This window comes from Myodes glareolus, chromosome 11, assembly GCF_982192425.1.
Source record: "Myodes glareolus chromosome 11, mMyoGla1.1, whole genome shotgun sequence".
Lineage (NCBI taxonomy): Eukaryota > Metazoa > Chordata > Mammalia > Rodentia > Cricetidae > Myodes > Myodes glareolus.
Genome location: NC_142036.1, coordinates 37,478,534 through 37,500,051, shown reverse-complemented (window position 1 = coordinate 37,500,051; position 21,518 = coordinate 37,478,534). Strand labels below are relative to the sequence as shown.

At 39.3% G+C, this 21,518-nt stretch overlaps 1 protein-coding gene across 25 annotated transcripts in view; it reads left to right on the top strand.

Moving 5' to 3' along the window:
* The window catches only part of Nrxn3 (neurexin 3), a 1,575,536-nt gene that overhangs the window by 619,617 nt on the left and 934,401 nt on the right, over positions 1 to 21,518 (top strand). For 21 of the 25 annotated variants that reach the window (XR_015004497.2, XR_015004496.2, XM_048449343.3 and 18 more), the window contains one exon: positions 3,124 to 3,150. The exons of the other annotated variants lie outside the window; for them this stretch is intronic. Coding sequence is in view for 19 of the 21 variants with exons in the window: in XM_048449343.3 (XP_048305300.1) it covers positions 3,124 to 3,150 (27 nt within the window). In the remaining 2 variants the exon portion in view is untranslated. The remainder of the gene's footprint in view (positions 1 to 3,123; positions 3,151 to 21,518) is intronic. 25 annotated transcript variants of the gene reach the window in all.

Here is a 21,518-nt window from a genome sequence, read left to right as displayed (position 1 = left end):
CAGGCATATGTGGCCCCAGCCGGTATACAAGATATCAGACACTAGGCAGCATCATTTTAAAAGTTACAAAGCTGTCTGTTGATTAACCAGTGTTTGTTCCTTGTTCATTGAAAGACGTAATGACAGAATTTTGCCATCAAAGTACATTTAAAGATTTCAAAGACTGCATTTTATTTCAATCAAATAATAGTTTTAGGAGACAAATTAGCGAAGCTTTTTTAAATGTTTACTTTTCTAGACATGAAACTTCTGTAGGAAGTTAGTAGCAGAGCTGAGATTAGAACCCCTGTTCTAATGGTTCTAAACCATTATGCATTGTCTGTTGACTCCACAGATCTGCATTATGGCTCAGTGATGGGGCTGTCTTAATGGCAGCATTCATGACAGTCACCACTGAAACATCCGCATAGGAGACCTTGCTTTGCCTTAGTGCTCAGTTTTAATTGAGTCAAATCACAGGAAAGCCACTGATAGAGATGGAGCCTTAGATGTCCTTAGCAGAGCTCGGAGGCCTCCATCCATGCTCAAGACTCTAAGGGCAGTCTTAGGCGTTCAGTTAATCACAATTAAATTCTCCAGATTTGCTTTCTCTAGACATCCTGAATACTTTTGCATAATGGAAAACACCCCGCTTTCAGAAGCATCCATGGCTCCCACACTCTTGCAAAGCTCACCAGTACATAAAGCAATCACTTCTCCCAGTTCACTGTTACGAGGCAAAGGAGCTAAACCAAACAAGTCACACACATATGTACACATACCCAAACACACTCAAGCAGACTTTTTCATTCAGAGAGAGCATGCTGGCTGCTGTAGAAGATAGATGTACACGGAGGACATGACCTTCTCCAACTCATTTTTCATTAAAAACATGTATTCCCTCACCAAGAAGAATGTTGCCTAAGAGATCATCAAGAAGACACTAGAGAAGGTTTTTCCCCATAAAGTACTTACTTGTTCTTTTGGTAAAATAAAACAATTCAATGTGTCTTCACTTGAACATATTGTCTGTCTTCCCTGAAAGCCCCCAGTTCTCACACTGATTTAAAGGTACAATGTAGACTTCACGGAGCTATTTGCATGCCCAGGAAGATTAACCCAACTGAAATACCTCTCCTTACACAAGACTCCTGTCTAATCATAAAATCCTAAGCTTCACACAGCAGAAGAGAAAACTTTTGCTTACAGTCCTTGGGTTGGTGGCTTTAGGTCCACTCCTCTTTCTCCTAAGCATGTCTACCCATACTGTTTCCCCTTCCTTGGTAAGTCAGGAAGAGGTATTTCTCCAACTTTGGGTAAGGTTAGATGCAACCAATAGCTCAAGCCCTACCTTTCCTTCCTGCCTGCCCTGCCTCCCCAGCCCTCCTAGGGGCATGGCCTCCTCTGTCTGGTGATCGTACCGATTGCTCCAGGGCTGTTTGCTCCCACTTTTCTGTTGCGGTTGACGACACATGACAAACCTAACCGCACGAAACCAAACCCAGATTTTTCTCAAGAGATGTTCTTCTGGGGAACAGCACCAAAAAGCTACCTGCCTCTGTCATTAAGATGACTGGATTTCCTAAGTTGCTCCTAACTGCATTGAGCATAGTTCTGCTCTACTGGGCTGGGTGCCAGTAGTTCCTATTTCACTTGTTCGTTTAAAATAGCTCACTTTAGGGGAATCCAAATGGTGGCATTCTGCTGTACTAGTCCTCTGAAAACTATTGGGTGAACCTTGAGCAGCAGAAGAATGGCTTATATACGGGTGTTTCCCGGTAGCTTGCTTTCTTTTCTTATTACTGAATTTGACTTTTCAATTTCCTACTTTATATGAATATTGATTGGAATTTCCACCATCATGAACCAACCCTGGGTTCAGCTGGGCAATTTGGTAACAGTTCCCAAGCCATTACTCCAGCCATTGCTGCCCATTTTCCTATTGACAATTATGGACTCTACTCAGGAATTCCCATGGGATGTGCCCATGACTGCCAGACAGTAATGAATGAAGCATTTGCTCCTCTGACCTCTGGCACAGAATACCCAGTGTGGTCGTCAATAGGCAATTAGGCAATTCTTTCCCATGTTTCCCATGTAAGAGACAAAACCCAAACCAAAGGATTTCCCTCTTGTGATGCAAAATCACAGGATAAAATAGGCAGGATGTCAAAGGTACCCACGACCTCCTCCACACGTACCTGCCCTGCCTTCTCCCTGAATGCTGTAGACACTTCATTCCGTCTGGGCATTTGGGCAGGAAGACAGAGATAGGTTTCGTGAGTGGGCTGGTTTGGGAGCCTTTGAACCAATAACAATCAGGAAAGCCAACCAATTGTGATAACATCCTAGGGTTTTTTTTTTGTACCCTACACCTGATTGACCCCACCTCTCTAAAATCTGTGATGGGTGTTGGTGCGGTTAGCTGTTTGCAAGTGGCCATTTTATGACAGGAAATGACCAGGTGGTATTAACCCTTTCCTTATGTCCAAGGGTGAAGGCAAGTGTGCCTATACAAATTTCTATAGTATCCAGGGCCCAACCTAAAGTGAGGGTGGAGGGGGTTGGATTTTAGAAGAAGAGAAAGGGTTAAATACTACCCTGTGAAACTTCAAAGACATATTTTTTTAAAAAAAAATGATACAATGTGTCAGAATGGTGATTATATTTTGAACTCTAATGCAAAATTGTTGTTAATTCACTCAAAGATAATTTTAAGGACATAAATTATAGGGGTGGGAAATTTTTTCTAATTTTCTAACTTGAACAAATTAGCATCTCAAAATCCAACTATGAAATAATTTATACAAATAAATAGGATTTTTAAAAAACCACCACCACCAACAAAAAAAGTCTTGATGTCTATTGTGGATATATATGTATACCAGTATATATCTCTATACATATGTGTATATATATATATGTGTGTGTGTGTATATATATATGTATCTAACTTTACTAATTAATATACTGTACATATACACCCACCCGTAATCTTGTACATATTGTATATGTATATATATAAAATGGCCACATTTCTTGCGTGTGTCTGTCCCCGGAAGGGTGGACTGATTGTTTTTGGATGTCTGCAGCTGTTACCTTGAAGGATGCAATTTCATCTTTCATTTATTTTTCCCCATCTAGACTGTATCAGGATAAACTGTAACTCCAGTAAGTTTTTCCTCAAGTTTCATTTTGTTCTTAAAAAAAAAAAAGCAAAGAAAAACTGACTTTATTTTGTTTACTGTTTTATGAGCTGTTTTTTTGTTTGGATTTTTTTTTTGATGAGTTGTGAGGGGAATCAGAGGTAACAAGTCAGAGGGTTGGGGTGGTAGTCCTTGCAAGGACTATATGTGGCTAGAGATATGATCTCTAAGTGGGACAGATCCTCCCTTTTCTCCTTACTTTGCATTTGTTCTATAAGGAAGAAAGGAGAAAAGGACTGTGGACTCATCCTTTGAGAATGAACTGAAATTATGGTATTGTATTTATTGTCTCCAGGAATAACCTCTGGGGTAAACAGAAAGATTTAGTTTAGAGCAACCAGCATGCACTTCTCCACTACCCAAAATAGTAGGTGACAAAGGCAAAGTTCATGACCTAGAGGTGGCTGCCAACTCTGACATTTCTTCCCTGGCCTTTATCACTGTAGGGGATTTGAGAGGGGTGGGCAAAAGTCTGGTTTTGGAGATGATGCAACATTTTAACCAAACAGACTCACTATGGCTCCTCTAAAGGAGGATTACAATTCACCATTTTTCCCATTGCCCATTCAAGCATCCAGCTCTTGAAGAAAGATCCTATGGACATTCATGATGAAAAATCTCATCATCTTTCTTTCTCTGTTTTAAAGTGAACATCAATTATATATAGATGAGGATGAAGGAAAAAATAAAGATAGAAACAAAAAGGGTAGTTTATAATGATTAAAGGAGAAAAGGGGGAAATGTCCGTTGAGTGCTCTTGTGTTTTATATCAGCTTGGCTAATTAATGCTCACTGTTATAACAAAGCATCCTGAAATTTCATTGACTCAAACAAAGGAAGGATTTCTTTCTGATTCAGAAGTCTAGTGCCAGTTGAACAACTCTCCCAGGCCACTCTCTCCAAAGACATAGTTCAAGATCATAGACTTCTTCTATGAATGCACCAACCCTCTTGGAGATCTTCAGCTCTGCATCCACAGCGAGGAGAAATCTTGGGTAGTTAAACAATATCCTTCATCGCTTTGTATGGGAGTAGCCTGCATCATTTCTGCATACTGTCTTTGTTAGCTATGACTTCATTCTGCATGTTAAAAAAAGTAAGAATTGTAGTCTTGGAAGCATGCAGGAAGAGCAGTTCAATCATTTAAACATCCTAGCTCACAGAAGTCATGGTGATATCTGGGTTCTGGCTTTTTCCTTACTGAAATCTTCCTGGAGGAATGCAAGTAAAGAAAGGACAGCAAACTATCTAACTTCTATCTTTTGTTGACTTGCTATTTCTATCGTGCATGAATTATACAGATACTGGATTAGTGTTCTTTTTTAGATGTAGTATCAAGATGACATTAATAAAGCATAGTTCTACACATTTTAGGAACATGTTCTTTATAACAAGGAAAAGCAAGAAATGTGTGTATATAAACAAAATACTACATAGAAAGCTTTATGCATGTCTTGGCATTGCTTTAACTTATTTTAAGCAATGTCTTATTTTGTCGTGTTAAAATATTTCTAATTAGGCAGAAATTTCTCATGATATTTAGATGGCTAAAAGCCTAATTAAGACATTCTTTGTTTCCAAAACCTGGAGTTTTAGAAATTTGTGGCATTTTAAACAGCATTTAGGGATATAATTTCTATCCCCTAAAGTCACTGATCATAAGCCTACAGTTCAATCTCATTAATTCAGTCTATAAATTTGTACAGACAACACCTAGGTCACATTATGAACATTGCCATCACCCACCAGATTCCTCGCTTTTCCACCTGCATGTATTTAATCCCTGCTTCTACCCTTAGTCCCAGGCAACTACTGATAAACATGTTTTCTGCAAGGTCTTCCTTTCTAATATATGAAATGTATTATGTATACATTTATGTATAATTTCATACATTAGAATCTAATTTGTAGCCTCTTGAATCTGACTTCTTTAAAATTTATAGCATTCCAAGGAGAAGTGTTTTTCCCCTTTCCTTTCACACTGACTTACAGTAAAATAATAAAAAGACAGAAACTGAGCACGAGGGTAGGAAGACTCATATCAAGGGTGTGTTGGCTTCTGAGATTTCCCTGGAAAGAAGTGGAAGCTATCTGATCAAGATACCAACAGGTGTTCTTCAGTTTGAGCCCTGTTTGTTCATGGAGCCAATTTCATGTATTCCATATGACCAATCCTGTATGGCGCCTGAGATAAATACCAGGATTATCTTCAATGGGAAAAAACCTGGTAGAATGTTTTAAGTTCTGAATATAGAGAACAGCATTGAGAGGAAAACATTGTAGCAAGGGTGTGTTTTCCACCCACCTTGCCTCAGCATTGAGAGTGTAACTGGTTTTGGTTGAATAACTGGGTGGGTCACATTTGATTTGAGCTCTTGCTTCTCAGTTCTCATGATAATCATTGAAGATGCTAACAGTTAACATCACAGAGCCCATCAGAATAGCAGTGTACTGTCCAGCGATTGAGCCATAGTTGTGTTGTTTTTCAAGTGTTTCTTTAAACTAATCTAGGATCTTTAGTGCCAAAGTATGCAGACATACACCCAGAGTAATGTGGAGTTGCAAAGTGAACGTGATACATTTTCCCAAAGTAGATTTTAGCTTTGGATTGTTGTTATGGCTGAAATTGGAACTGAAATGATGCATTATGCAGAAGTCTGTAATAAGTATAGATGTTTAAGGAATAAAAAAAAGGACTCAAAGGCATTTTCTTTGTATGGCTTATCTTTTCTAATCCATCTTTGGTATTGTTGGCACATGGATGAAAGATCTTGAGAACACTATGCAACTAAATTTGGAGATAAAACATGTACGAATGATTAGAATGTCTAGTTCCCCCTTCTTGTTGATTCCATGTCAGAATTCACAGCTTAGTCTCATTTGACACTTGCATTTGTTTCTTCAGTAGGGATATGGGTTCTTGCTGCTTCTTACATGATTGTCAACTAGAATCTCATTGTATATAAATCCCATCTTCTTGTTGCCTGGGATTGGCAGAGAGGAGGCTTTTCTCCTAAACCTCAGCTTCGTCTACAGTGGCTATCTCAGTGGAAAGCATTTCTGGTGATTTCCCCATACAGAAGACAGAGTGGATTGAGTGGATCAAGTTTCAGTACACATCCAGAAACATTTCACATGTCTCTTTATAGGATGTTGGTTCTCTGAAAAGTTGCTCATAGAAGATACCGGATTCTATATGCTGTGTATTTCCTGCTTATCTGCTGCAAGAGATTCTGGAAAAGGGTTAGTTTTAAGGGATTGTGTGACATTCTTAAGGGAGGGAAAATATGAAAACAGAGACAGATGAAGGGAGTCTTGAGGCAGAGATGGAATTTTCTTCTGTCCAACTTCCCTTTAGCCCTCCTGTCATCCTGCTGCATGGTGGGAGATTCTTAGCAGGAAGAAGCAATGAGTTTCTACTCATATTCTTTCATCAACACTGTGTCTCTCCTTTTGGTATCTATGATATATTTTTATCATCACTTATTCTTAATCTTACTGTCTCTGCCTTCCAAATCCGTCCAGGGGAGCTCATCACAGATTCCTCCCTTGTTACTATCACCCAACATGCCAGAGTGTATATGGCAAGATCTTTGGTTAAATTGAGATCATCCCTGGATTGGATTCATCTGCCAAAAATGTGCTTAAAGACATTTGATAAAGAAGGTTACCACTTAGGACTTACTTTACAAATGCAAAGGAACAACAGAGTTGGCATTCATCATGGGGAATTGAACTCCAGGCTGGCCTGAGAGTCAGTTAACAAAACCAGGCCTGCTCTCTGGAGAATTCTGGAGGAAATCGCCTATTGCTTTAGTTCCAGCTATATGAGGTGGGCCACAACCCCTGACGCGTTCCCTTCTGAAAACAGGTAAGATATTCTCATTGATTGGAATGTTTGCTGGCGTGAAAGTATGAAAGGTGATTTGCTGACTTTTACGTTAAGTGATTACAGTAGGGCCCTCACTCTCCTTACTCATTCTACGGCTTCAAGCCCTGTGACATATGAATGAATGCTAGACACATGTGCCCACTAAGAGCGGCCATAGTGTAACCAAATCTAGTGAATATATGTTGACAAATATTAATTTGCTTTTTCTTTTCTCACCCTGAAACTCCGCTCACAGGTTGCCTACCCTATTCTGGGGCTCATGGGAACTCTCAGCTTGTGTTTTATTACTGAGGCAGGTGTAGAAACCCCCATCTCAATCACTAATTATTTGAAGTCTTACTAATTTCTCTTTAATAGTACTATGTTTTTCTTAGACATAACTAGAGGACCATACACAATATGGATGTTTTCACACTCAGGTGCCACTGGGGAACTTTTCTGAGCTTGTCTGCTTTTCATGCAGATGTCATCAGCAGGGGGCACACACTGTTAGAGATTTGTGGGCCTTTTATATCTTGACTCTGAATAGGTCTACTGGAGGGTTCCTCTCATTCTTCTATCAGCTTTTTTATTAACTGCCTGGACTTTCGCCTTAGTTCCCTGCTTTCATTCTCTAAGCCTATGCCATTTATAGTTTTGACAAAGTCAACAGTGTGCGTGTATTTTTTGGTGAATTTAAGCATAGCTTGGCAGGGTGCATTTGATTAGGTCAGATGGTTGTCTTTTCCTGACCTTCTGTTACTTCCTCCATAATGCCTTGCTTTTTATTTCCTCTCTATCTCCTGACTTCTCTTCTCCCCACAGAGTAATATCAGAATAGGAGATTTTTATCCTTTGGCCTGATCTTCCTGAGACAAAATGTTTTATTTCACTCCGCTGTTCAACTCAGAAATGCCTTTCATACAGTCTCCTGGTGGCTGATTCTTCACTCTTAGGTCCTTCCGGAATAAAATTTTACAACTGTCTTTGTCTCATTCCCTTCATTGATAGCTACTTATCTTAGAGCTTTCATGGACTGGGAACTCACAGAGTAAAGTTCCATGCGTAATAATGCTTTATTGATCTGTCTGTGAGCATGGTACCAGAAAGTTTCCATTTTTATACTACATGACAAAAGCCAAACTTTTCTTTATAAATCAAATTGGTGTTATTTTTAAATACTTAAGGACATATATGAAATAAAATACATTGACAATAAAAAAATCTCCCTTTTGACATTGGATCTTCGCCAACCACACCATTTCTCAAAGGCAGTGAGAATTATTACTCTTGCATATTTTTCTTGCATATTCTTCCAGAGATACTATGTAAATCTGTAACATATACTTATTGTAATTGTCACTCTTCCTACTTCTTTTTGATTTAACCATTAATATGCTCTTCCACATATTTTCAAATATTATAAATTTTCTTAGGGATTATGGTTGGTTAACACTGATTATCAGTGAAAATTGACAGGATCTAGAGTCACCTAGAAGACAAACTTCGGGGCATGTCAGTATGTTTTCTCCCCCTTGGTCTTTATTTGTGTCTACTCTCTTGAGTAAATCTACATAAGTGGAATTGCTGGGTCAGAGCATCATTGCACTTTAAATGTTGACAGGCACTCCAACAGGGTTGGGACAAACACATACTTTACTGGAATGTGAATGCCTATTTCTCCTTATCTTTGCATAATCTCTATAGTAAAAAACTTTGCACACATGATTTGCAAATAAATAGATTTTCAAAATGTGACTAGCACACACAAAAATGACAGCTTATTGCTACCTATAGATACTTCCCTACCTTTCTTTCATTTCTCCAGGAATAGACCATTTGTACTTTTAGTAACCACTGTTACCTGAAATATTTTAATACTACTCTGTTAATGAAAATATTACAGAACAGCATCAATATGTCATGGTAATTTTGTCTTTTTTTTTATATTAATGTTGGCCCTTGTTAGAATGTCAGCAGAGAGAGGCAATTTAACGTAAGGACAAGCCTGGAATCACATAGCTGAGATTAGCACTTGCCTCTTTTCATTAATGATATATCTGTGCATCTTTGAAAGAATCTCTTCAAGTCCCAATTTTCTCATTTCTAAACTGGAACTGTCACAGTACTTTTCCGAGTGAGAACAGGTGACACAGAGCTAACATGCTAAAGAAATGATGGTGAAAGAGATAGTGGATGGTACCATAGCATCTCAACTGGACAGATGTTCTTTGTGGAACTTCACATGCTTAGAACTGAAAAGATATTGGTTCCAAAGTCATATTGGTTAGTTGCTCAGTAGCTATCCATGCGACGAGCATTCTTACTTTCTCCGTCCCATTACTTTTGCCAAAGACAATCTCTTCCAGACCCACCAGAGTTACCATTGGACTTAACGTTAATGATAAAGTGCTGAGTAACTTTTGATGAGCTCTCTTTAGGCCACGTTGAGATTTGTTCTGCACTGCATCACTGCATATATGTCAAATGCTTGCTATTCAACCAGAACAAATGGAAGTGTTTGACTTCACAAATTCCTACACATTTGTTTGGGGAACCTTGATATCATATATTATTAGTGATAGCATTATATCACTCGTAATAAAGTTTAATAGTATACTAAAACGAAAATGTTCTCTTTAAAATGCATAGGTCTGATTAGGCAATATCGCCACACTTTTGCCTTTAATGGTTAAAATATGAATATAAAATAATATAAACCTGAACTAAAACAAAATAAATCTGGAGAAGTAAGAACTTTTGAGGCAAGAGTGTTGATTTCTGGCTAAGAAAAATGATACCTGTTTTGATCTCTTGACATATTCTCTATTGTGACTTTGAAAGTCTTCAACTTCATGTGGACAGTGATGAGAAATCGGGCTAGCTCTCTCTGAAAAGGGTATTTCTCCTCTCAGAATCTTATTTTATACTCAATCAGTTTGTTGAAACATGGCATGTTGAGTTAACATGATAAGCTCCTCGTGTCCAGCCTGCAGCATAATTGAAATTATATACATGGTTAAGGTTGCTGGCTCTGTGTTGTTAGATCCCTACCTTGTTCTTGGGAGAGGCAGAAATGAATACCTTTTTAACAGAACTACAACACCATTCACCTCCAGCTTCTGAGGACATCCTTTGAGATCAAGTTAAACCAGAAAGAAAATTTTCGTTGGGCGTTTGTAGTTAACTAATGCTGCATTTTCTATGGTTATTTAACTCTTCCCTGAGCTCTGGGCTAAAGATAATTACCTTTTGTGTACAATGAAAATCTAACATGCAGTTCTATTCTTAGAAGATTATGCCAACACCTGTAAATCATATAGAATTTAGAAAAAATAAGAATTACAATCAAGCACCTGATAAGAAAGTAGATGGGATGCGACATTCAGTCAAACAAATCAGATTCCTTTTCCACATTGTGTGTGCATCTCTGTGTTGAGGTGTGGAACACTGGACTGTTTGTTGGGCCGTGTCTTTCTCCCTTTTTCCTTATTTCTTAGTTTTGACTTGAACACCATATGACCACTTGCGTGGAGCTATGCAAACTGTGTGCCTGCTCTTCTTTCAGGAGCTAACATTTCAGACACCTGTCATTTTGAGTAAAAACAGTATTTCTGCTTTTTCTTCTATCCCTTGGATACTTTTTTTACGTACCGTAAGGCATTTTGTTTAACTGCCAGAGTTACGTCAGCTAAGTTCAGTATCAGTTGGGCACAAATTCTCTATTGAAGATAAGGGTACTTGGAAATGAATTTAGATTGAGAGTATGCCTGAGGAACTCCTGGCAGATCAACCAAGTCAGGTAGGCCTCATAAATGAATAAGGAAATGTTGAGTTATTGTGTGTGTGTGTGTGTGTGTGTGTGTGTCTGTGTGTGTGTGTGTAGCACTATACTTTAGAAAAGTCAGAATGTAAATGTGGTGTATGAGAGCTCTCAAGTAGCTTATTTAACTAGACTTCCCCATGTGATTGACCATTATTAGTGTGCAGCTAACCGTCCACAGCCCCTTCACTTACTTCTGTCTCCTTTCTATAAGATGCATCCCCATTGTTTCCGCAGAAGAGCTCCTTAAGCACTTTTCAATCTGAACTCCCAGCTCTTGAGTCACTAGTTGCTCAGATGAACTTTAAGATCCTATTAAACCCCAGTTTACCTTTTTAATAGTTTGACTGCTTAATAACTAATGACGTATAAACTATACAATGACCATTTGCCAAAGCTAATATAATCAACCCAAACTCTCCATTCCTGTTTGGTAATGAGACAAATGTATCTAAAGTTAGATTTCGCTTTCATTGGGTCTAATATATACATATTATATGGGAAATATGTATCTATCAATTATATTGCATATAGTAACAGGTTGTATCTAAATCTCGTAGAATAGAAAATTATAATTTAAAATCTAGACTTTCTCAAGCCATTAGCCACAAATATAAGTTTACCTGTTGGCCTGACAATCTCAGCAAATTTGGTTTTCAGTTTTAGGATTAATTCCATGAAAGGAAATTTGTAGACTAGGGAACACTCGTTCTAAAAGAAATGCCATAGTTGTGCTGGAGAGATTGCTCAAAGGTTCAGAGAGATTTCTAGATACTCCTGAGGGCTAGAGATTGTAACCCAGTCCCTATTTGCAAGGTAGGCTGACTTCTTAGCATGCACACACACACACACACACACACACACAGAGAGAGAGAGAGAGAGAGAGAGAGAGAGAGAGTGAAACACTAGACATAGGCTTACACATTTAAAAAGTAGCGAAATAAAAGTTTGGAGTATTTTTCTGGATATTCTATTGTCTAAGTAACTATATATGCATAGCATTTTAAAGATTTTATTAAAAATTAGAAAGTGCTTAATTTTTACTGTACACGATGGAAATGAATCTTCCAAAGACTTGTATATTTTCATCTGGAAATTGAGCTTTTCGGAGACCATTTGTTTATGTACTATAATCAACAGTCCTCTTACCCTCTGTTGACAGCAGGCCTGTGGTGGCTACTGAACGGCGGCCTGCTAGAAAATGAAAGGCAAGAGAATATAGCAAGTCTATAAGTAAGAGATGTGATGAAAGTTAGGGTAATCCAACTGTTTGTTACCTGAATGCCTGAAGCTATATTACAGTAGAAAAATGTCACGTTGTATGGTTATCCAAAAGAGAGGAAAAATGTAATAGAGACTGTAATAGAGACTGTCCTGTAAGCCAAAAAATATTTGAGCGATTGTGAGCTCAGGAGCCCTGTTAGGCTTTGGGGTACATGTTTAATATCAATCATAGTACAGATGAAGAAAACCTGAGCCTATGGGAGCTGGTGCATTGTCGAAGGCCTCGGGGTGACTGATGACAAGCCTGAGTCTTTATAAATTTAGTTTTTTCATTCTTAAATGAGTATCCTTTTGTGATTTAAAATAAACTTGGCACCTTTTTTCCAGACTTAGTCAAAACAAAAATGTCACGTATGTGTGGACACGCGAGCACGCACGTGCACACACATGAAAACAAACAAAAACCTCAAACAAAATCCTCCCAAACGAACTTAAAACCCCCAAACAACCTAAACTGCTGGAGGTGGCATAAGCTGTGGCAGGAGTGGAATGAAATTGAGTTCTGAAATTTAGGGGATGACAGAAAGACTATTGGTGTTATCCACAGTGTGGACAAGATAAAATCTACAGCAATAAACCGAGGGTGACTCCTCTCCCGGAGTAATAAAGAGCAAGGCGTTAGAAACAGAAAAGCTGGAGGGGTGAAAGCCTGCGTATTTCCTCTAAGTGGTTTTCCTCGGACAGAAAACATGCGACTTGACTTTCCTACAGAGACAGAGAGAACACAGGGGAGGGTGGAGAGAGAAAAACCTGATTGGTCTAGCAACTCCCGGCTAGAGAAGAACGGCTAGCTCCTTGTGAGATGTAACGAGCCATGGCAAGCACACTGCCTCTGTGTAGGCAGAGTTGCCGGTAGTGCGAGGGCTTACCTTCACTGTTATCAACAAGCAAATGCCTTTTGATGGCCAACCAACTCAAAATAGAAACAGAGAGAGCCAGAAATTTTTAAAAAGCCGGGTAGTGAATCATCCCAGCATATGACTAGTGTTCATATTTCTTTGTGGTTTGGTTATTCGTATACCTACAAGTATGTAAACATACTTGTTTACAAGGAAACATATACATAGACACAGACACACAAACACATGCGGAAATCATGACTAACATTCAATGACATGGAAATTGAGAATGAACATGTTACCTTATTCTTTCTCCTTTCCCAGTATTACCTATGGGTTTTTCATTTCTTTGCCACAGAGTAGGTGGATGCTAAATCTGTATATAAGAGCACTGAATCATTGATCACTTTATTTCTTAAAATGTCTGGATTTCACAGATTCTTATCAATTATGTAAAATCTATTAGCAGCCATTGGTTATTTTCTGCATGTCAGGACCAGAAATGGGGGTTGGCTTGTATTACCATGTTTCATTGTTCACATTTTTATAGAGTGGTGCATTATCTTCCTTTTGGAAACGAGATGCGTACTTACACTATCCTCTGACTCTGGCTTCCTTGTTCCAGAGCCCTTTTTCCTCCCTGCTACCTCTGCTATCTATATGGGCATGCTTATACTCAATGAATGCCCAGATAATTACCAACAGTGAGTGTGAAGGAGTCCAGATCCTATCGTTCACTCTTAAATCCAGTTTTTTTTTCATTTGTCTTTCTGAAACCTTGAACCATCTGGAGTCATTCTTAGCTGAGTTCTATATTTGTATTAGCATTGCATCATTATTCATAACTAGCCTCTAACACAGTGTCTATTTATGTAAACATGGGGTCTAAATACTAGAGGCTGAATCAGGAATTACCATAGAGGCCTGTAGACTATGTTGAAAGAGGCAACTAGAAAGCTGCAATCGAATTTACCTTCATCGTTGAATTGCCAAGTTGCACCTGATGCTTTATTGAGCATCTCTTAGTAATATGTCTACTCCTGTCTCTTGTCTCTTCCCATTATAACCTAGAGCTTTAGTCTTAGCCAGCAGGGTCTGGCTGCCCCAGTTCTCTGAGTGCGCGCGCACTCCCATTCCGATACCCATAGCCTACTTTTTATACTGCTCCTCTCTGTATCTGCCTAGCAACCATCTGCTCACCATTCCACAACAACGCAACTGTACCGGCCCACACAAGTCTTTCTTTACCACTCTAGATACACCAGCTTTGTCTACCTTTGAGGTCCCACAATACTGTTCACAGCTCAGAACTGTCACTTCATGGCCATCACTTTGCTTACTTGTCTATACATCAGAGCCCTTCCCAACTTGGGGAGATGTACTAACTCTCTTATTTTCACTGACCAGTATCAGGTCAGATACAGAGAAGTTAATTCACTGATTAAATCAACTGTTAAACATAAGTCTAATGTCTTGAAACTGGACCACAGGATCCATCTTTAAAGATAAATATAAATTTCTTAGGATAAGGAAAATTATTCCCAATTCATTAAAAGTGAGATTTGGGCAAAACCACTGTGTTAGAGGCTAGTTATGAATAATGGCGCAACACTTATAAGCTTCAAGCTGATCCTTTAAAGAGAATGGGGACGACTCTGAAAAATAAAACAAAATAAAAACCTAACAGCTTTGCCAGCTTGGGCGGCAGTGTTGCACAGGGCGATGACCGAGAGCTCCAGGATCCGTTGAACTTACTCTCCTAGTAATTAGCTTTTGGTCCTGGGGCAGTTTCTTGGAGGCCCCATTATTAATGGTAAGAACTATAATGGCATTCAATGAAGAGGAAAATGAGCAGCAGCGTCGCTCCCGACCGTGTGCTTTCTATCCTGGCATCTAAATAGGCACCCAAGTCCACCGATGCTCGTAGCCGCTCTCGGGTCTCACAGCTTGGACTGCTCGTAGATCATCTGAACTTGTAACAATAGAAACATTAGCTTCTCCGCCTCTTGGGCACTTCTCTGACCTTTCTGATTTGTCAAAGGGAGTTGCTTCCTTTGTGAAATGCTTGAGGAGACAGGACAGGACTGGGGTTTGAGGAAGCTCAGTGAATCTATGGTAATTTCCAGGGTTTTGAGGGAGGGGTTTGTGGCAGCTGGTGGCGAACCCTATATGAAATGAATTCAGAGCCTTTTACTTCACTCCAGGTTAGGGCTTGAGGATCCCTTCTACTGATGCCACAAGGATCAGCTATTCCGTCCAGTCTCGTAGGAGTTAAACTGTCCCTCATATAGTTGATTGAGAAGGGTAACAGGCATTTGCGTGTTTGCTTATGAATACCTGCAGGAGTAAAAACAACAGGATGAGTTTTATAAAGATTAATCTTCGTTGGGAGTGAACTCTGCTTCACATTACTCTCAGTTGTTACATACATCCTGTGTGTGTGTGTGTGTGTGTGTGTGTGTGTGTGTGTGTGTGTGTGTGCATGCTGTATGTAACTATGTGGATGTGTGTACATGCCAGTATGAGTGTGTGTGTGTGTGTGTGTGTGTGTGTGTGTGTGTGCCTGTGCCTAAGGTTAATATTGGCTCCTTCCTTCCTTTGCCGTTCTCTACCATGTTAACTGACGTTGGGTTTCTTGCTGAATCTGGAGCTCATTGATTCAGCTAGCCTTGTTGGACAGGGAGTTGTAGGGTTCCACCTATTCCAACATTTCCCTGTGCTGGAATTGCAGAAATGCTTTTTCCAAACATAACTGTTTTTTATGGTTGTTTTGAGACAGGGTCTCACTGTGTAGTTCTGTTTCTTCTTCTCACTATGTACTCACTGTGTAGACCAGGCTGATCTTGAACTCACAGAAATCGATCTGCTTATACCATCTGAATGCTGTGCTGGGATTAAAGGTATGAGCCACTATGGAACCAGGCATAACTTTTTATATGTGCCCTGGGGCTCCGAACTTAAGTCCTTATGCTTGTATAGAAAGCACTTTATTGTTTGAGGCAAATTTTCAGCCCCACACGAGTCTCCTAATCCCTACAAAAATTATATTCAAAAGATAGGATTTGTGGGACCTGGTTCTGAGTGCAACTGTAAACTCCTTGTTCAAAGATCAGGATAGAAGCTTTCCCCAACCTTCCATAATTTCTTTCTCAATCTGCAAAACACGAGGCAAGTAAAGCACTCAGAGTCACTTGACCTCCAAATTCATAGCTCTACGTACAGAGATGGAAAAACAGGTGGCCAGGGCCCTTTGAGAGCTAAGACACAGTCATTGGTTCATACCCATTGTACCACTGAGCTTCACTTGTAAGCATACAGTCCATCACATATTTCTTAAAAATCCCAAGGCAGCAACTACAAAATACCGATCCCCAAATGCTATGACTCTGGAAATCAAAGTTTCGTGCTTTGAACCCCACACTTATTCTCTGAATCTTACATGCGAAGAAATGATGCTTCCCAAAAACTACTGTGGGTTTTGTGTCTATTATGTAATCACTGAAACATAATATGCCTATTTTATATTATTGGCTTCTGCATTCATTATCCTTTCAATACCATATTTCAGAAATTCCTAATTACTTTTGCATGGCTTCTGACATGGCCGAAAATAAATGTTGGAGCTTATAAGCTGTTTTCCCCCACAAAATGTTACACAGTGGCCTAGAACAGCCGATCTCATTTTCCTGACAAGTGAAAACATGTTTTATTTCTGACTACCATTTTTGAGTGGTGTGAAGGCTATAACTAGACTAATTTCATCACCAAAGATCAGTTCTCCCTGTATGATCTTAATACACACTGGTAATCACGTCATGATGCCCCCACTTCTCCTACTGACAGACCCGTTTCCCCTGGTGTCCAGCACAAATGGAAAGCCAAGTTCCGCATTCATTTTCACTGAACCTCAACGTTCAGCGGTTTAATTACCATTTGATTCTCTGGTGGGTCAACGGCAACGAGAAGGCTGAATTTGGACATTATCATACTAATGTACCGTTGCCTCAGACATCCTCTGGGATAAGGAGGGGTAAAAGGAACGTTTAAGAAATAATTGTCCTTTACCATCTCACCACTTCCAGCTGAGGGCTATAAGAACCTCATCATTTCTGATTTACTTTGTTATATCACCTTCACCTCATTTAAAGGTAAATCCAGTGACTTCCCTTCAAACAGAAGAAGGAAAACTAGTGCTATGTAGCTACTTTAAACAAAAGCCATATGCTCTCCCACACTGTTTGCAACAGAATACAATCAAGATCATTTTCTGTCAATCAGCGGAAGAGACACATGGGCTGAAGGCACAATGACTGCCATTCCTATGGGTTAAGCAGGCTGTGCCAATTTTCAATGTCTTGCTGGAAGGGATAATTTATGCGGTCTTCCGCTGAGCAGCTGGACTGGTTTGCCATGGCCTTGCCTCCGTTCTGAATTGGGACTCTGCAGTAGGAGCTGTCAGGCTGAGCTATTTGACTATCGCAGCTTCACGGCCAGTTCTTACTCAAAACAACATCAGAAGAAAATGACAACATCCCTTTAGGGAGCTAGCCCTCATCTAGCATTTGTATAGCTGGAAGAGCTTTTCCTTAGACTTACAAGTATACTTTGCTCTGTGTAACAGCACACTTGGTTGTGCTTCATTTTATTGTACCACCCTTGAAGGCGAGCATTCACTCTCCCTGCAATGTGGTAATGCCCTTCGGTTCAAACTGATTTGTGTCAAAGAAGAGGTTCACTTGGACCCTCTGCACCCAGCGTTAGTTCGTGCCACATTGACCTGCAGGTAGCAAATGCTTATTGATGAGGATTTCATCACATGCTTACATGATTACATATTGGTTTAGCTTTTCATTCTAAACCATCCTTAGTTTACAGTTTAGTTATGATCGATCTAAATGCTGCCAGTGAGTAATTCTATTGATGCTAAAATACATGTAGGGGAGGCAGGCTGGCTTTCACGCTCATACCCTTTCTTATAAAGAATGTTCTTTAGCTGGAAATGATGGTGGCCTTCAGTGTTCATCTCACACCGGAAGCCACATGGCTCTAAACAAACTTCATCTCTGTGTATTTCCATTAAGACTTAAGGAGTCTAATAAGGGGTTAGCTAACTCTTTATACAAATGATCAGATAGTAAGTACTGTAGTGACCTCTGTGCCTCCTATTTAGTTCTGCCACTATATTCAAAAATCAATTATAGACATCATATAAACTCATGTCAAAGGCTGGCTTCCAACAAAACTTGATTTACAAATGTTGGCAATCAGTTTGGGGCCAAGGACCTTAGATTTCTGATCCCTGTGCTTGCAGCATAGGAGATGTCCAGCTGTAGAAATGATGTTCGGGAAGTAGATTGCCCAGAACTCCAAACTCTAAAACATATGGGAGTTGGGAGAACTATTTACCAAAGGTGATTTTCATTCTGCTCCAAGGTATGCAATGCTGAATGTGACCAAGCTGGATCATTAACACATAAAGGAGTACAGGTGACGGCAAACGGCAATACATAAAGTTAATTACTGTAAAATAAATACCCGGAGAGGGGCAGAAGTAAGAATTTATGAAAGAAAGTCCTAGAAGCCTTTCTGAGAAAATGGCCTTTGAGTTTAGACATTTGATGCATGCACTGTGGGAAGGATCTTGCCTTGAGAAAGATGAGGGGATAGCAGTCACAAGGTACTCCTCACAGAGGTTAAAAGTTGTGGAAGAATATACTTGATGTGTTTGTGGAACAGGAACACTAACTTGGTGGGAAAAGAAAACAGGCATTTATGTCTACTTTGAACTATCTACACTAGAGGGATCTATACTGCAAATTTTACGTGAGCTAAGGAGTTTTTAGTGATTCACAAAATCTATTGTTTTGTTCTTGGTTATTCACTTGGGAAGAAAAATTTCGCAATTATGTGCAGTGTCTGCAGAGTAAATTTTTCATAAATTCCAATCTATTATTATTGTACTAAAAGCAAGTCAATGCTTTGTTGAAGGGCAATTAATATTTCATTTAAATCGTACTTTAAAAATGATGAGATTATAATACTAGAGATTATACTCGCAGAGTTAAGAAATCCATGTATCAAGTCCACAGAACTAATCAGTTAGGCAAGAGAGAGAATTTTACTATAATTAATGATCTTTAATTGTTGTTTGGCCATTGGTTTTTATTATGGATACATAGAAGCCCTTACTCAACAGTGTATTGACTACTATACACTAGAAAAAAATCTTCTCCTCAAAAGAATCAACTTGATTTATATTACAGAGACTATATCTGGTCTGATCTTGTATCTGTTCTGATCTTGTATCATAATTTTCTGAAACCTTGGAAAGAAAATTAGTAAATAATACTTTTGGGGGGATGGGGGAACTGTAATAACACAAATCCAATTTAGACTGTATCTAAATACAATACCTTGCATTGATTTGGCTAAAAGGTCAAGTCCTTTTCCTTAATTAAGCAGAATTTGAAGAAATGATTCTAAGAGAATTCAGTCCAGCTCAGGGAAGTTAATTAGAGATTCTTCCCTGAAAAGAAATAGAAAAAGGCAAGATCTCCTGAGTAAATTGGGAGCATGGGGACTGTAGGAGAGGGTTGAAGAGGAAAGGAGAGGAAAGGAGGGGAGCAGAGAAAAATGTCGAGCTCAATAAAATCAATTTTAAAAAATGTTCGAAAGTTACCTTTCTAAGTGATGGTATTTGATGGTGCTTGAGAGGAATACTAGTGAATTCTGTGTTCTGTTGAGGTGTAGAAGAGTATAAAACACCACAAACAAATAAACAATTTCAGGTAGCCATAGGGGAGAGTGAGTCCGAATTAATGAAGGAACCCTGGGGTTTTAACACTTTTTTTCAAATATATATACTAACCCAGTGTGTGTGTGTGTGTGTGTGTGTGTGTGTGTGTGTGTGTGCATGCGTGCACATGTGTGTGTGTGTGCCTCCATTATAATAAATGATCTCATGGAATATGGAAACCTGAGTTATAATTCCCAGCTTATTTGATTAAGGTAAAATATTTCTCCTAAGTTACTTGTGGCATGTTTGAAATATTTTTATATGCAAGTAAGAGCCTCAGCAGACTGTCTTAATGTCTTAATTTGCTTTTCAAATCCATCTTTTATGGAGGCTGTAAAGGAACTTTTCAGTCCAGATTCAGTTAAATTCTGAACTTGCATTTGATTCAGAATTAATAAAGCTTCATTAAGGGTAGAACCCAAAATTTAGCATCTCTGTTAACACTATAAACTTTCTAACATACAGTAGCCTGGGAGCATAGATACTAAAAGACATATATGTACCATGGTGTCTTAGAGTTCCTATCGCTGTAAAGAAGCATCATGACCACGGAAACTCTTATGGAAAAAAAAAAAAACATTTAATTGGAGCAGACTTACAGTGCAGAGGTTTAGTCTGTTATTTTCCCAGTGGGAAACTTGGAGGCATGTAGGCAGACATGGTGGTAAAGAGGTAGCTGAGAGTTCTGCGTCTGGATTAGCAGGCAGCAGGAAGAGAGAGTGACACTGGGCCTGTCTTGAGCATTTGAAACCTCAAGGCCCACTCCAGTGACATTCTTCCTTCAACAAGGTCACACCTAGTCTAAAAAGGTCACATCTCCAAATAGTGCCACTCCCTATGAGCTGGTTGTCCTTTCAGTTTCTCTGAGGCTCTATGAGGCCAAATTAGTTGATTCTGTGGATTTTCTTGTGGTGTCCATGACCCCTCTGGTTCCTACAATCCTTTATCCTCCTCTTCTGCAGGATTCCCAAACTCTGCCTAATCTTTGGCTGTGTGTCTGCATCTGATTCCATAAGTTGCCGAATGAAGCCTCTTTTGATGACAGTTGCTCTAGGCACCAGTGTAGTCACAGGAGATGTCCAGTTTGGGCTATGTACCTGCTATTGCTAGGAGTCTAAGCTGGAGTCTTCCTTGTAGATTCCTGGGAGGTTTTTTGGTTTTGTTTTGTTTTGTTTTTTTCTACGCCAGGTCACCTCACTCCAACCCTCCCCCAACCTGATTTCTCATGTTCCCATCCGCACTAGCCCTCAGCTCACTCACGAAATCTCTTCTATTTCCCAGGGAGTTCTGGGTGTCCCCCACATGAACCCTCCTTGTTTTCAAGCTTCTTTGGGAATGTGGATTGTAGCATGTTTATCCTTTATTTTACAGCTAATATCCACTTATCAATGAGTACATACCACATTTGCCTTTCTCCATCCAGGTTACCTCACTCGGGATGATTTTTTTTTTTTTCTAGTTCTATTTATTTGCCTTCAAGTTTTCTGGTCAGTTTTTTTAGCAGCTGAGTGATACTCCATTGTGTAAATGTACCACGTTTTCTGTATCGATCCTCAGTTGAGGGACATCTAGGCTGTTTCCAGGTTCAGGCTATTATAAATAAAGCTGTTATGAACATAGTTGAGCAAGTGTCCTTATGGTATGAATGAGCATCCTTTGGGTATGTATCCATCAGTGATATTGAGGTAGATTGTTTCCTAATTTTCTGAGTAACCACCAT